At 42.2% G+C, this 17,697-nt stretch overlaps 1 protein-coding gene across 1 annotated transcript in view; it reads left to right on the top strand.

Moving 5' to 3' along the window:
* Positions 1–4,179: 4,179 nt before the first annotated feature.
* mboat2a (membrane bound O-acyltransferase domain containing 2a) overlaps positions 4,180–17,697 on the top strand; it is a 48,247-nt gene continuing 34,729 nt past the window's right edge. The window contains exon 1 of the mRNA XM_066684309.1: positions 4,180–4,434. Within this exon, the coding sequence (XP_066540406.1) occupies positions 4,354–4,434 (81 nt within the window). The 5' untranslated portion in view covers positions 4,180–4,353. The remainder of the gene's footprint in view (positions 4,435–17,697) is intronic.

Genomic DNA, 17,697 nt, shown 5'->3' with positions numbered 1-17,697 from the left:
AGTCCATATCTGGGCACACACACATTCACTCACACACTCATTAACCAGGACAGTTATTACAGAAGCCAATTCACCTACCCTTCATGTTTTTTTGGACTGTGGGAGGAAACCGGAGACCCCGGAGGAAACCCACGCAGATGAGGGAGTGTGGTAGGGTGTGGGAGGAGTTCGGTGAGAACAAGGAAAACGACTTTCGGTCGGCTCCGAGAAGATTCTGGCAAACCATCAGGCAACTCAGGAGGGTAAAACAGTTTTCCACCAGTTGTTGACCTCAACTAGGGACATCATTAGGCTGTGGAAGGAATACTTCGAGGATCTTCTCAATCGCACCAGCACGTCTTCCACAGAGTTTGGGGATTCTGGGGAGGGCTCGTCTTTCACTGGAGCTGAGGTAGCTGAGGTGGTAGGAAAACTCCTTGGCGGTAGGGTCCCAGGGGTGGATGAGATTCGCCCCAGGGTCCTCAAGGCTTCGGATGTTGTGGGGCTGTCCTGGCTGACATGTCTTTGCAACATCGCATGGACAGGGGCAGTGCCTCTGGAATGGCAGACTGGGGTGGTGGTTCCCCTTTTAAGAAGGGGGATCGGAGGGTGTGTTCCAACTATAGGGGATCACACTCCTTAGCCTCCCCGGTAAGGTCTATGCGGGGGTACTGGAGAAGAGTCTGACTGATAGTTGAACCTCGGATCCAGGAGGAAAAATGCAGATTCCGCCCCGGTCGTGGAATACAGGACAAGCTCTTTACCCTCGCTAGGATCCTGGAGGATGCGTGAGAGTTTGCTCAACCAGTCTACATGTGTTTTGTGGACCGTGTCCCTCTGGGTATTCTGTGGGTGGTGCTCTGGGAGTATGGGGTACTGGGCTCTTTGCTACGAGCCATCCAGTCCCTGTACAAACAGAGCAGGAGTCTGGTTCGTATGGCTGGCAGTAAGTCCGACTGGTTTCTAGTCGGAGTTGGACTCCATCAGGGCTGCCCGTTGTCACTGGTTCTGTTCATAATTTTTATGGACAGAATTTCTCGGCGTACCAAAGTGACAGAAGGTGTCCAGTTTGGTGGTCTCAGGATTCCATGCCTGCTTTTTGCAGATGATGTGGTCTTGTTGGCTTCATCGAGCCGGGACCTCCAGCTCTTGCTGGACCATTTTGCAGCCGAGTGTGAAGTGGTAGGGATGAGAATCAGCACCTCCAAGTCCGAGTCCATGGTACTCAGTCGGAAAAGGTTGGAGTGCTCTCTCCAGGTTGGAAGTGAGATCCTCCCTCACGTGGAGGAGTTTAAATACCTCGGGATCTTGTTCACGAGTGAGGTAAAGATGGAGCGGGATTTACCGTTTAATCTACGTCCCAACCCTCACCTATGGTCACAAGCTTTGGGTAGTGACCGAAAGCACAAGATCGCGGGTACAAACGGCTGAAATGAGTTTTTTCCGCAGGGTGTCTGGACTCTCCCTTAGAGACAGGGTTAGGAGCTCGGACATCCGGGAGAGACTCGGAGTGGAGCCGCTGCTCCTCTACGTTGAGAGGAGCCAGTTGAGGTGGTTCAGGCATCTGGTCCAGATGCCTCCTGGACGCCTTCCTGGTGATGTGTTCTGGGCATGTCCAACAGGGAGGAGGCCCCGGGGCAGACCAAGAACACGCTGAAGAGACTACATGTCTCAACTGGCCTGGGAACGCCTCTGTATACCCCCGGAGGAGCTGGAATCAGTGGCTGGGGAGACGGAGGTCTGGGTTTCTTTACTCGGACTGCTACCACCCCAACCCGGACCCAGATACGCAGTGGAAAATGGATGATTGGATGGATACTATCTATCGTTACACTTATATAGCGCCTTTCTTGATACCCAAGGACACTTTACAATCCACACTGCTCAGAACGCTCAAAACACTCAATCCACACACACAGGCGAGAAGCAGCAGCCAAACACGCACAGCATACTCTCGACCAGGAACGACCGTCCACCTGGAGGACTGCATCGGGCACTAGGATTTCACCCAGGACAGAGTGCCAATCCATATCTGGGCACACACACATTCACTCACACATACAGGCATTCATTCACATACACACTCATTCACTCACGCAGCAGGACAGTTATTAGACAGAAGCCAATTCACCTACCCTCCATGTTTTTGGACTGTGGGAGGAAACCAAAGACCCCGGAGGAAACCCACGCAGACACGGGGAGAACATGGAAACTCCACCCAGAAAATGGAAAATGGTTTCAGATCACTCAACTCTTCTTGAATGGGTACCATGGGTACCCCATCACTCCAGATAGTGCAGTTTCCCTGCTGCACAGCTCGCTGCTTGGGGGCTTTATGACCCTCTTGCTGATGCCTGACATTGGGCATGTTGAAATGTTGCTCGTGCTCAGCTGCTCCTGAGAATACAATTCTATTAGCAATGCATTACTATGGAGGTCTTGTGCACAGCTGACAATGTTACTAAATTATTCCTATTAAAGGCTGTGTATGCTAATTGTCAGTTGTGTATAAGTATCTCTGGCTTATTCTTTTAAGGATTATACTGTGTTTCATCAGCACAGACCTACACAATAGGCCTTAGACATTTTAGAAAAAGCTACTCTGAGCGAATACAACATCTGCTAACAAAGCTAAGACTGAGAAAAGTAGCCAGAAAAGAAGCAGCAGATGTACTTCTCCTCACCTCCATGAAATGGCCACTTGGTGGCAGCCTCTGACTGCACTGACCACGGAAGTGAATTCCTGCTTATTTTTACTTATCTCCCTGATCTCCCCTTTCTAGTTGAAACCCAGCAAATCTTTCATATTTATTAAAATAATAATAATAATAATAATAATTTAATAAATTGTTAAAATCTTTTAGACACCTCTTATAATCAATGAGTTCAGCTAATTTAAGATGCATTCATAGTGGACTCAGAGGTTCAGTTGGTCACACATGGCTTGAAAACTCTAATTTCCACAGAAAAGCATGGAATGTAATGTCCTGTAGCAGCTGCACATGAGCTTAAGGTCACAATGCCCAAAGCCACATAGTACCATTTAATATATTGTAAACAAGATGAACAAATTTTGCATACAATATTTTAATTTGTGCCTAAGTTCTGTACAATTTCTGCTCTAATGGATACGCTGTATAAATATTAATTGGCTGTGATAGGCCCATAGTTCTGAAATCTGTTATGAAGAGAAAGTCTACAATTAAAGGAAATCTTTTTCTTTGTTATTTTACGGAGACATACTGTGATCACTTGTACAGAACTAGAGCTAACAATGACTACAAATAACAAAGTTAATTTCATTGAACTCCTCGCCTGTTCATACAAGTGTCTGCCACTGCCATGTTAAACAAAATGTGACCATATTTTTGCAGTTCAGTGTCTAGTACAAAAATTGATTTCATTCGAAGCATCCATACACTAGTTCCAGGGACCTGGAGGTTGTGGGTTCGAGTCCCGCTTCAGGTGACTGTCTGTGAGGTGTGTTCTCCCTGTGTCTGTGTGGGTTTCCTCCCATGGTCCAAAAACAGAAGTTCGTAGGTGGACTGGCGATTCAAAAGTGTCCGTAGGTGTGAGTGAATGTGTGAGTGTGTGTCGCCCTGTGAAGGACTGGTGCCCCCTTCAGGGTGTGTTCCCACCTTCCACCCAGTGATTCTGGGTAGGGTCTGGACCGACCGCGACCCTGAATTGCTTAAGCGGTTACACGCTATAATTGAATGTTATAATTATATTCCCTAACTCAACTGATACTGAATATGTACCCATGAGGGTTCCACCAAAATTATTGTTTTTCTGAGCATGTATGAGCAACCCAGCTGTTGGATCTGTTACTTAAATGTTGGACTCGTATATGGAGGCCCTCTGTGGTCAGTGATGGGACCTGGGTGTGTTAAACAGTCCAACATGTTTATGAATTATGGTCACTGACATCATCAGACATAGGCAGCCCAGCTGTGTCCCAACCAGTCCATCCAGTCCACCAGTCCATGTGGGCTCCAGTTAGGGGCGCAACCTGGGTAGTGGCCAACGCTGCGACCTCTCCAAGGCTCTATTTAGAAATGATGAGATGAAAAGGAGGCATGTGGGGAATGAAACTGGGCGGTGTTTGGATGTAGAGTAGAGGATGGGCAGTTAACTCCACCTCCAGGTTAAAGAGTGTAGGCTACAGTGTTCACAGAGAGACTGAGCTGTTGCGCCTCTCGCAACCACGCAGACAGCGTGTGTGAGTGGGTGAGTGTGTGTATGCGTGTGTGTGTGTGTGAGAGAGTGAGAGAAAGTGTGTGTGTACAGGAGAGAGACAGAGAAGCAGAGAGAGGTTTCTGAGGGGATTTAACTGTACAGGAGTCGGGATCCCGAGAGGATCCATAAAGAGCGATGGCTACGGAAACGACGTCGTGTACGGGCTCCACTTTGCTGCAGCCTATCAGCGAGATGGTAGACCTCCCCTTGGACCAGGTAAACGTAAACGTGTTACGTATGTCAACGGCATGTTTGTTTACCAAAAGCCGAGGCAGTCTTTCGCACTGGAATTCGCAGTTCCACCTTAAATGAGGCGCCAGAATGTAACTGCGCTACCGTTTAAGGTGGAAAGGAGGATTCCAAAAAGAGAAGCCCAACTTCAGTTGTTCAGTCTCGATGCAGAATAACGTTCAACTCTCGGGATAACGTCTAAGACACAGAAATATACCACTGTAACTTACCTCAGGTTTAACAGCCCTTCCTCTGGGCTTTGGTCATGTTTCATAAAGATGTAATACATACAGTGTGTATTTAAACACGTCAAATCTTATGTAGTGGACCATTTGGACCTTAATGTCTCATTAGTATATATTTTAGAGTATAAACAGTTAGCAAAAGCCATTAATACATACATTAAAATAGCGAAAGCTAACAATTCTTATTTTTAAACTATTATTATGCAGATCTGTCATATTAGAAACATTTAGGACTGGACATTTTCTCACAAATGTTTCTGGATACTGACAGCCTTCATATTGATATGTCTTTTTGATATAAACAGCTGGAAATGCAGCTCAGTAATGAGCAGTTTTTTTTTAAATAACAGATATTACAAACTAACTTGCTATCTGGGTCAGTGTTTTAGGAATTAGACGTGTTATTTATTGAAGTTTAAGCTAGAAGACATATCATGAGTAAAATGCGTCATGGCTGAGTATTTAGACTCTGAAACTGCATTGTTTCAAAAAACACAGATGCAAACAATCAGGGTTTCTGATGTCACAACCCTACGGAATCAATCCAATTAGCTTGCAGGGCGGGGCTTTCAAGCTGCAGGTGAGTGGCAGAGGGTTGGATGCAGAAAGTGTGGGCGATTTGAAAACATTTTTAAAGCTTTATGAGATTTTTCTGTTGGAAATAATAAGCGTCTCTCAATCTTAAGATGGATGACCAGATGGGGACTACATTTAAAGAGAGTTAAAAGCACATTTCCCCTGCCCTACATGTAAACTTTCTAACACTGTAGGCAGCAACAGGCTTTCCTTTTCATTTCCTCTTGCTGGTGCTCTTCATGTGACTGAATGTCTGTTTGTCAGACCTGCTATGAGTCAGTGAGATGATTGAGAATAATGCAAGCAGTCATTAGTAGTTGTCAGGCAAGTGTTTCCTGAAAAAAGCTGACAAATCCTTTTTGTTTTTCACAAATACCTGACAACCAGACCATCCATCTCAGCCTCATTTGGAGGTGTGTTGTGGGTGTGTCTCACCTCACTCTTCAGCCTGCGTTGTATATTATTGATATGGCCTGAGATCAGACGATCAACAGCTCACCAGTGTGAGAAAATACAAGCGATATCCCCTTCACAATCTCTTTCTTCTGCTTTGTAAACTATATGTCCTAAAGTGTGGCTCTGTGCCAACAATGCAGGCCCTGTTTGAACCCTGTTGCTGAGGACTGCCCTGACTTTTGTTGGATTCTTTGAATGCGGCCCCAGAAATGCACCGTTCCTTGCTGAAAACTCTTAAAAATAACTCTTAAAGCTCAAACTGGCAGTGTTCCCAGTAGTTGAATAAAACTTTCTGTCTTATCTGCGGTCCATGGTCTGATTGGGGTCACATACTCAACGTCAATCCAACTCATCCCAGTGGTATTTGATGGTGCCTCTTTACTGCTCCATACCACAACACTATGGGGGTCAGTTGTCAACTCAGTGGCACAGAATAATAAAAAACCCAGCTCTATTCACCAATTAAAGCCACCCCCGCTGAATAAACATAAGGCCGATATTAAAAGGAAAAGTAATGAAAATCACATTTTCAGAATAAAATACATTTTATTTTTTAGAAAAAAAAGTGTAAAAAAAGCCTCACACTGTAAAATAAAAATCACATAAAAACGGCAAATACAATGTAAACATTAACCGTTAAAATACGGACATTTTTTACAGTGCAGATTTTCTTATTTTGGAGCAGGCCAGGTGGTCTTGCTCTTTTTAGTGAACTTGCCATGCAGGGTAACAAACAATGGGACTGGCTTAATTCAGTGAATCTATTACCGTATTACCTTGATTAGCTGTGCATGTATCTATTGCCACAATCCTCTGCAAAAATTTGGATTTCTGTGTTCTCATTAATTTATCAATATTTGGCCACAGATTTGAATAGAACTATCACTCAGCTTCGGTCTGGACTGCATTACTTGCCAAAGCATGGTCTATGTCGTCACTGAATGCACTTTAAAATAATTAGAAGAATATTTATATATAAGGCCCCATCCAGAAGGATCTGGACATTTTAAAAACAAAGGGTTTTTGTCTGTGTTTTGGCCTCCTGTCCACATGAAAACACTTGCTTTGTTTATTTGTCTAACCCGACAGACATTGTAATGGGATGAGTAATGGTTCAATATATAGCCCAGCAGTTATTATCATGGGTGTTATCAGGGTCCGATCTGTCGTGCCAGTGACTCATTGGACGTCAACTGTCCGTCAGCTCTGAGAAGGGATCACATCCCACTTTATGCAGACGCCTTTGGCACTGAATCTCTCCCAGCAGCTAGCATGCGCCTCTGGGCTTCTTCAGCTCTTTTGTCACTCTCATGCAAATACAGGTAGGAAAGCACCGTGAGATCTCCCACCCATCAGCTCTGGAATGTAGGGAGGCACTTTTGGATCTGCATGCCTTTTCCCCTAAAGTAAAAGACTAAGAATAAAGAGAAAGCAAACAAAAAGTCTATGCTAATCACAGCTGGCTTATTAATAGAACTATTACTCATCATGTTTATGAAGTCGATCAGATTAGATTAATAGGCGTAAACCTGGGAAGTAGCTTAATGATGCCTCGGGGATAAAGTCAGGAGGAATAATGTGGTCAGAATGAACAAATATACTTAAGAAGAAGTGTTTAGTAATCCAGTAATCCTAATTACTGGAGCAGGTGCACTTCAGCCATGGATGCTGAGGGAGTAGAAAGCACAGTTCCTTCCCAAACACCCCCATTATTTCCTGACAGTCCTGGGGTTTCAACTGGTGACTCACTGGAGAAGGGATGCTAATACTTCTGGTTGAAGCAGATTCACCAGAATAGCCTTAAAGCAACCGTATGTAGTATAGGCACTTTAAAATAACAGCTTTAAAATAATTTAATATTTGATGAAAAAATGAAATAACCTCTGCAACTGTAGGGGGAGCCCAAGAGCAAAAATAACAAATCTTGCCTAGTGTTGCTTTAAATAATATGATGCATCAAGGAGTGTTAGTACCTGGTAATTACTTTCTTGTGGCTCTTTTCTAACATGACCTTCTTAAAGTGAGTGGTGTAATCAAGCCACTTCACAAAGTGTATGTTTGTAAAGGGAGTACACAGCTATATGTTTTACACACCCACTGTGTGGTTACTGTATAGAAATCATGGCACATGTAATGATTTATGGATATTTTACTATGTCTTATTAGCTAATAATTGCCATTGAGATTGTACACACTGATGTAGACCGCCATAAATAGTCTACTTGATTCATTAATCTGCATGTTGAACAAGAAAAATGGTTTGATTCAATACAGATTTAACATTCAGCCTGGACCCAATGGGAATTTAAGGCTGTACGATACGGCCAAAATTTATATCACGGTATATTTCTTAATTTTGGTATACGATATAATTCCGATATTGATATGAACTATAAAAAAAGCCACATCAAATTTGCCAAGAACTGAAAGCAACCTTTTCCACAAGTGAACACAATTCCAAGGACTTCAAGAAACGTCTGTGACCTGCATTGGTCAGTGCCCTAATTTCTCCGCACTCGTTGTGTTAGTTTTGATCTGTTTAACCTTATATTTGCTTTCACGAAATACATAAATGTGGGTTCTGCGCTGGGTTTGGAGAGACTTAGATGAAGCGTTGGGGCAATTCTTAAGTCCTGATGTCAGAAGCAGAGTGAAATCAGAATGGATCATTTGATCTCATGCTGGGTGATCTTGTTTCACTGTTTGTGGGTTGGTAGGAGATTCATTGTCCCTGTAAAAAATTGTAACTGCAAACTTAATGATATTTGTGACTGACGTGCATAACTCTTTTGGATCTGATTCTCTGTAAATAGTGAGTGGCCGTGTGGAAAGGGCTAGGGTCTGCCTTTTTCATCCCTGTGGTCCCCAGCAGGAATAAGAAGCTAAGCTCTAATTTCTCAGAGGAAGCCCAGGCCCTCCTCTCTCTTTAATTACTGCCCCCCTCAGGAATGACAAGCTCTTATTGATTTTTGTCTGTTGTACTGCAGCATTGTTTTCTTTATTCCTTGCCTCATCAGCTAAGGTTCATTTTGATTAACACAGATTTAGAAAAGTACACAAACAATCAGACCACTGCCCGGGGGTTCATTAATTTTGCCTTTAACCCGTGGGTCTTAAAACCTTAGATTTGGTCAGTTCCAGAGGTATCTCCAGAGGTATCTTTCTCTTGGGTCATAATCAGGCTAATGCCCAGTAGTTTAAGTGGGTTTTCACCCTCCTCCAAAGTTACATAGTGCCGTTTCTGCAGTGCTGAATTAGATTTTTGTTTGTTTAGAGCTGTTTTGCTCAGTTTTTGTGGGCTTCCTAAGTAAAAAAAAATAAAATAAAATAAATAAATAAATAAATAAGCCCTGTGAAGGACTGGTGCCCCCTCCAGGGTGTATTCCCGCCTTGCGCCCAATGATTCCAGGTAGGCTCTGGACCCACCGTGACCCTGAATTGGATAAGCGCTTACAGATAATGAATGGATGGATGGATGGATGGATAAATAAATAAATAAAGGATAAAATTAGCTGTTCTGATTTGTTTCCTGTCCTGTAGCTGTTTCCTCCCCTTCTGACATCAAGTGCAGAGACTTTAGAAATGCCCTTCCCCCTCATCTGAGTCTGTCCAATCACAGTGCTGGACCCATATTTATGTGAGTGTGCAATGACGAGCTTAAAAGGAGTGGAACACACTCTGATGTGGTGTTTGTTCCTTGTGATATTATGATCAAACAGGTCACAGACATGTTATTAAGACACAGAACTGTGTTCACTTGTGGGAAATTGGGAGAATATGTTCCCTTTAAAACATCTTGTGTGGTCTTTGCAATGTGGACATTTTATTGAACCTTACTCGTTCATTGCAAAGAAGAGCTCTGTACTACTTTGCTACTCTTGCGTATATATATATATATATATATATATATATATATATATATATATATATATATCACTATAAAAGGCACCCTGAAAATTCATAATATTTTTACCTTTGATTCATTCAAACTCCCATGCACAGGAGGTGCTGTTTCACTATACATTCAAACTCTCGGCTATGTTACAGAAGGAGAGCTACAGAAACAGTGCTGTTATCTGTTTGTGAGAGTTAGGTTTACAGTTATGTACAGGGTTAGAGTTTAATGTTAGAAATAGCATTAAACAAGCCCTGAACAGTTCAGTTTCTGTCACTTTGGAGATTAGAGTTATGTTTTGGTTAAGTTTAAAGTTAAGATTTTACGTATTAAGGCTTTAATTATTAAGTATTTAATTAGTGCCGTTCATAAAAACATCCCCTAGAAATAATTAATAAACATATTATGAGTGGCAATCATATTTAGTACATGTTTTGTACAAAATAATATTGAGAACAGACTGAATATAAAACTCTGAAAGCTATGACCTCAAAAGGGATAAAGATGAAGCTGAAAACAATCATGAATACAAATGGTAGGTTGCCAGACAACATAGTGACTAATGTTACAACTCCTGATGATGCCCCTGACGCTACTTAGCCTTAAAGTATGCACCTAATGTGAGTAGGAAACTGATCCTGGGCCAAGCCCTTTGCTTTCTGACATTGCTGATCTGGCTTGATGGTCTGTGTTGTATTAGTGATGTCTCTTAGCAACAAACAGCTCAAAAACCTGGCTTCCAATATTGGCACGAACCTGAGGTTTCATCGTCCAAATGACTCCTCTCTCGTATGCGCAGGAAACCTATTTCTTAACCTAGTTCCAACTGGTGGATTGGAAAACTGGAACAACAGGCACAGTTCAGTGCCCCTGGCAAGACAAAATGGGCCATGATTAGAGCTGTCCTTATCCAGACTGTGCACCAAAATTTGCCCAAGGTTTAGCTGTTTGAAATTCCCATCAGATGTAACTGTGCTGGAGCAGATTTTACAGTACGTCTATATATAGCACGGGGTCCCCTCAGGTGAACTCTGACAGGGGCGAAAGGGACCAAGAAAGAAAGATGGAGAGGTGAGATTGCATTAAAAATGGAGTGAGCTAGAGAAAGGCAGTCAAAGAGCAAGACAAAGAGACACACTAAGTGCCATGGGTGAGAACATTCAAAGCTGTCTTACACATGGGACACATTCTGGCCTCTTGTTGAGTGAGTCACAAGGCTGGAAAATACAAAAGCCTCTGAATGAAACAGCCATTCAGGCTTTGAGCGAAAGCACCAAGTGATGAAAGATAAGGCCGTGTGGTGAGTTGCATCATCTCCTACATTACTGATGGCTTAGCTACGTGACTGCGCATTTTGACACTGTCGCTTGTGCTTATTTGCACATTTGAGCCATTTTCTTCCTCCTCTTTCAAGGGTAGCTCTGCATCACATTTCATTTGGCTCCTGAGTTATTGTCCTATAACTGCAGAAGGGAACATTTTGAGGGCTTAGAAGGTGGTAGAACTGCAATCAGAGTCTGCCATAAGCCATATTGCATTCAACTTAAAAAGCTTTCAGTGAAGATGATTGAGGAGTGACCCCAAGCACTTAGCAAGCTGCCATCCTTTTTTTTTTAAAAACTCTACACACAACTCTACACTCTACACACAGACACTTCGTCCTACTCTGGGACTTAGGACAAAGCGTCTGCCCTCAGGATGTAAAATATTGTTTCGGAGATTGTGAGAAATGACCTGCACGGTCTCCAAGTGGTGTTATTTAACGATGAGGTCAGTGAGTATGACTTGGTAGTAAATGATTTGCACCAATAACATCCAGTCAATCAAGATCTGGAGACTTGGCTCGACTTGGCTTTCAGTCATGGCAAGTTTCCACAGCAAATAGCATGTAGCCTCATTATATTGCTAGCGGCAAACCTGAATTTGCTTCTTAGAAAAAATAATGGCTGAGAAATTAAAGCTACTGCTAATTCTACAAGTACCTATGACAGATTTAGCTGCCAAGCTAAAGCCTGGTGCACCCTACAGGATTTTGAAAATCAGTTATAAATATCAAACATATAATAATATTGAAGGGCTACCAATCAGCTCCAAAGCTTGATTGAAAGGTTTAGGCTTGTGTTGTCGGTGCTCTCACACTCCCAGATTATCCATGCAACAATCAATTCTTAAGTATTTACTTTACCTTACTTACCTCCTAACCAGGATATAATTTCCTATTAGAAAATTCTATCTAATAGCTAGCTAGGTCTTCCCAAGTTTCCCACAAAGCCGTTGCCCTGGGAAGGTAAAGGCAAGCACATGCTTCTTCTGAGATATATGAAGCCAGCCACCACCTGTTTTAAAACTGCTAACGTAATGGCACTGGACAGCTAATCATGCTTCAGTAGAGCGCTAACTATCTAGATCACTAGATAGTTTGTTACGCCATTTTTGTTACAGTTACAAAGCTAGTACATTTTCTCCTAAACTGTGTATCAAAATGATTTTGCAAATTAGCAAGTAGCTAACATTAGTATTTATTTCTAGTCGTCACGAAGCAAACCAACACACGTAATATCAGGTTAGCTTGTTTGTGTATGCTAGATAGTTGATTAACTGTGTCTATATCTGCCATCATTTTGTATGTGACCATTGATTTTATGACACTAGTAAATTTTTTTCATACCCAGTCAATTTTTAATTCATGTATGTTTAAAAATGTTTACTATTATTATTATTATTATTATTATTATTATTATTTCAACGTCTGACATCATGTGCAGAGACTTTAGATCTCGTTGGAATCTCTCCAGTCACAGTGCTGGACCCGTGCTTATGTGAGAGCACAGCGACAAGTGTGAAACCAAAAACGGCATTCATGGAGAAATAAGAACACTGAGTAGAGACAGAGAAAATTTGAATGAAGAGGAAAGAGCAAAATTGGCTAAAATCCAGAGGTTCTGCTCTTCTCTGCTCACTGTTTTACGCTTGCTTTGGGGTGAACTGTGAGTGGCTCATTATCATTTAAAGGAACAGGTGCTGAAACAGGTTTTCTGAACAGGGGAGAATCTGCTGTGTTGTTGATTTAAATTCAACAAGAACCACCAGAAATGCTACCTTTTCCTTAAGATTTCCATGTGGATTATTTAAATTAAAGCTGTTTTCCCTAGTTTGTGGTTGTGCTGTGCCCTGTCTGCTCTGAGTGGGTCAGGGTGGATGCAAGCACACTGTCCTGTGGCTAAATCCTGATTGCTCATCTATTTATAGCCAGGCACACAGTCTGGGGTTGTTGTGCCAACATTTACTGGAGTAGTGGAGGTCCTGCTGCTCAGGACAAGAGCCTTTTGTGCCCGGGAAAGTTTTTCGAAGAACAACAAACTGCTTCAAGCTTCTTACCACTGCTTTGGATGTCTACTCACTGCCAAGAAATGGCAAGCTGAATACTACTGGCAGCAGCTGTAGCATACTACATTCTGTATCATCTGCTTGACAAGTATCAGGGTCTGATCTTTGTCATTTCACTGATGAATTCTTATCTTGCCTACGATAATGAATTTATGAGGGTTGATGACGTGAGAAATCAGTTTTATTTGTAGATCTTAGCGTCTCAAGCAGAGACGAACGTTGCAATGCCTTAAGTGAAACCCGACTTGGTTGGTTTTCTCTCTGCTGTCTCTCTACCACTCCCTCCCTGTCTCACTGAGGATCAAGCTGTCTCTGTCTACAGTCCTCTGTGTGAGAGAGGCTGTGTTTGATGTTCAACTACAGCAGGCATGCAGTCCTCCTTTTTGACTCTGTCTGTATAAGTCTCTGCTCTGCCCTATGGCTACAAAATAGAGAAGAGGAAAACAGCTCTCGAAGAGGCCCCTCTCATTATCTGTACATAGTTCAGGATACATGTACTTTGTTTACTTCTATCAAGGAATTGGCCTTTTGGATCCTAAATTCTAGGGTCAAAAGTAGAGATGTTCCGATCAAGTTTATTTGCCACCAATCCCAATCTGAGTCATTTAATATGGAGTATCAACAGTGTGTTGCTGTTGTTAAAATCAATCCAATGTATACGCTAGACAGCTGAATAGCAACATACATTGCTAAAATATAGATAAGGCCTAGGTTCAAGGTCAATAAAGGTGATAACGATCAATTATTAAATGCCTTGATTGGCCCAGTTACCGATCCTCAGGTTCGGATTGGGACATCCATAGTCAGAAGTAGTCATTAGTAGTAGTAGTCATAGTCGTTTTTCTTTTAGCCAAGTGAGACTCAAAAACGCACCACTCGGTAACAGCCCGTTCTGTTAAAGTGTAACAACAGTAGGGGTCATATTGGAATTATACTGGCTTATATCTAGTTGAAAAAGATATTTCAAATCAATATTTGATGACAATATTTGGTTACTGTAGATAAAGATTGGAGAAAAAAACTTAGAGCTTAGATTAGAGAGTAGGGCTGGGCTATTACACTAAAATATTGATTATTTTTACCACATTTATGAGGTCCCTCATATGCATTACCTGTTTTTCTCCATAACTATTATTCATGTTAATCTAGTCCTGACTTTGGCTCTTTGTCAATGCCTATATTTGGTTATTTACATTGACAGTGGCAGTTATGCAAATGAAACATTTCAGGTATTTGGCATCAGCCCACATTTTTCCTATAGTGTGATAACAAAAATTCTGTGTTTAGCCTCTCTCTGGAGGCATTCTGAGCATGTGCAAAGCATCAGCTGGAGCAGTTATAGATGGAAGCAAGGCCTCAGGGACTGAAGTGTGAATCATCTGTCCTTGGATTGCTAAATATTGGCGCTGACAGGCGGAACATTTCGATTGTAGTTTTGTATTTTCAGACTCAATTGTAAGCCATTTTCAGGTCCATTCACTGTGTGGGTGCATTCATGATATTTGGATTCTGGAGTGAATTTTAACACTGACATCACGTAAACACACATTACAAGTCTCACTCTCTTGCTTGTTTACTTTGTTTTTTTTTAATCAGTTTTGACAAGGCCGCTCAGGCCTTCCTTTTTGCCACAGCTGATATAAAAGCGGTGCTACTGACTCTTGAAGATATGATTGGGGCAGAGTGTGGATTGTGGCTACAGCAGCCTGCATCCTGATGGAAACGACAAGGCTGCTTTCCTTTCTTTCCTTCTTCTTCTAGGAGCTCAGATCTAAGCTTGAGGGAAAGTGTTGCTTGTTCAGGGATAATTTCTGCAACTCTTTCTTCTTATCTCTGGCCTCATGTGGGTTGCATCCACACCGGGATCTATTTTAAAAAAATGCCTGCTGAGCCAGTCAGTAAATACACTCAGAAGCATGCCATTCAGCCCTGCAGACACGCAGGAGAGGAGAAGAGGGCTTTTACCTGTTGGCCACTGGTCAGATGTGGAGTGGAGACAGAGCAGACCCTGACTGCTGTGATATTGAGACCAGAGACAAGTGAGTTTCTGGGGGTAGAAGCATGCAGCTGGGCCAGCTGCTACAGGCTGAGCCAGTTCCACCCAGCAGGCTTCTTCCTCGTTTATGGGAATTAGAGGGTTATGCATCTACACTGAAATATCACTGAATCAGGAACACATAGATAATAACTGGTCGGTCCAGCTTTTTGATTAGTTACAGTATGCAGACATTAGTGAACATACTCCACAAGTTGGTGAACATCCCTCATACTCAACTTGACTGGGAGTGGACGGCACACTCTGTTCCAGCAAATCCCAAACATATTCAATTAGGTGGCAGTCAGGAAAGTTTGGGGGCAATGGCAGAGTGCAGAATGGTGTAGTGTTCACCATTGTAGGATTGTAGTAGGATATCTAAACGATGAACAAGCGAATGCTCCCCAGACACTCACAACACCTATAGCACTCTAACATTGCAACCAGGAGCTGAGGCTTCTTACGGTTTCCACCAGATTCGAACCAGTTCGTCGGTGTGACTCAACAGGAAACAGGACTAATCACTCTAGACCACCTGCTTCCACATGTCCAATGTCCATTCACTATTTTCTTTGGCCTATGCCAGTCATTGGATGCAATGATGTGTGGTAGAGAGAGGCACATCTGTTGGTCTATAACTGTTGTACCCAATTCAATGCAGGGTACATCGAATGGTCATGGGCAAAATTTATTGTGATTGCCTGTTGTCGTACTGGTGGGCGAGCTGCTCCACTGTGACACGTTGTTGCTGTGATACCAGTAGCAACACTCAACGCTCAACCGCATGTGGCCAGCCACTGTGTGACCTTTGGGATTTGGTAGACCTGAGATTCCATGGTACAGGAGCAGACCACAAGTGCAGCTGTCGCTCATGTAAATGTTACGTTCTGCTTTGCTGTGCACTTATAGTACGGTGATGTAACCACCAATTGGGTGGCATTCTTAATCCAGTGATCCTTCAGTGTAGATAAGGTTCTATGCTACTCACCACTTTGCTGCTCACTTTTTTTTGCCGTGCCATAGTGTCAAAAAAGTTACTTTTTAGGCTTTGCTACATGCATAGCAATAACTTTTCTACTGCACTCAGTTTAACACCTGCACTTCTGACAGTCTTTCTCAGCTTGTTTCAGCAAATTGAGAGAGAGAGAGAGAGAGAGAGAGAGAGAGAGAGAATGTGAGAATCAAATTCACAAGGCTGGGCTCTTTATACCTTCATAGAAGGTAATCTCTAAGCAAACTTGCCCTGCTTTAGAAAATCTCTCCTCTGAAAAACACTCCTGGTGGATTTTGAGACAAAGCTGCATGTGCATTTTTTTCCAAGTATGGGGGAAGTTATGCAAGAGGATTAAGTTAGGTTTGGCTTGGGTTGCCCTACTGGAGCCATGCCCACTCTCTAGCAGGCATGGCATCCCTCAGAACTGTTTCACTGGGTTAATCAAAGGTCTGCGGTGTATATGGCCAAGTAGATACATGCTACTTTAAGAATATGCCTTGGGTTAAACCAGTTTCTAAGTATTTTGATATTAGTTGTTCAAATAAGATTTAAACCGTTTTGTTGTTTAACTTATAATTGTAATTTAAATACTTACATTACATTAACATTAACATTACTTACATTAACATTCTCTTGCACTTGATCATTTTGTGGTAAATGTTGTGTAGGACAATTGTCATTTTATTCAACAATATTTACTTAAAAATCAAGCAGTTTGAAAATGGTAAGTCATAAGAATAAATAGATCACTGCATTTGTCACGAGTTCCATCAGGAAAATCAATTTGTTCTGTTCTTATTTATCCAAAAGTACATGCATGATTGAATGAATGAATGAATGAAATAATGACAGTTCTATTTCCTCTCTATGCTAGTTTCTTCTGAATTTATTGATTAGCACGGTCCAGCTCTGTGATTGGAGAGGCTCAAACGAGGAGGTGGGACCAATCGAAAGAGTCTGTTACCTACGTTAGACACAAAAGAAATACATATCGCTCATTTTATCGCATGTTTTCAGACATGTTCAACTTCTGAAAATGCCTGTATATTTCCTAAGTTCAATGTTTTTATTCATTTCATGTCATCCAAACTACACCTGAGGAAATCTCTGGTGGTGAATTTGCTACTCTCCGTGGTCTCTGTAGTGAGGAGAAGAGGAGTTCAGTTTTCTGGACGTTTGTTCAACTTAAACAATGTCTGTCTGACTGTGGTGGCCAGATAGTTGTGGTCTGTTTCAATGCATTGCCTACAGCTGGGTTTGATGCTAAAGCATAAATAGGCAGCCCACAGGAAACTGACTGGGTTATTGTATGGGTTTTATGAGTTGGAAGGAGCCTCGGATTCCAAATAATGTGCTAATGCACTCAAAAATAGTTTTTTTTCATATTTTCTTTAAATATTTTTGATCAATTTTGTGTTCCCAATGCCAAGATCCATTTCCCACTGGCCGTCATCTCCTTGCATATGCTTGGCTGCTCCTGACAAGATCGCTTTTCTGGTAGTTTGCAAGGGGAAGCTTGATGACGATGAGGATATCCGATGTGGGAAGGTTGTGGTAATTGGGCAACAGTTCTCAACTCAGCTGTGAGCTGTGATTTCTGTTTTTAAAAGAAAAGGAAATTGCTTCAGAGTGCTTTTAAAATCTTATAAATGCAGACCTC

This window comes from Hoplias malabaricus, chromosome 1 (genome assembly GCF_029633855.1).
Source record: "Hoplias malabaricus isolate fHopMal1 chromosome 1, fHopMal1.hap1, whole genome shotgun sequence".
In the NCBI taxonomy this organism is placed as follows: Eukaryota; Metazoa; Chordata; class Actinopteri; order Characiformes; family Erythrinidae; genus Hoplias; species Hoplias malabaricus.
Note: the sequence above shows the minus strand (reverse complement) of the source record. Positions and strands in the feature narration are given on the sequence as shown.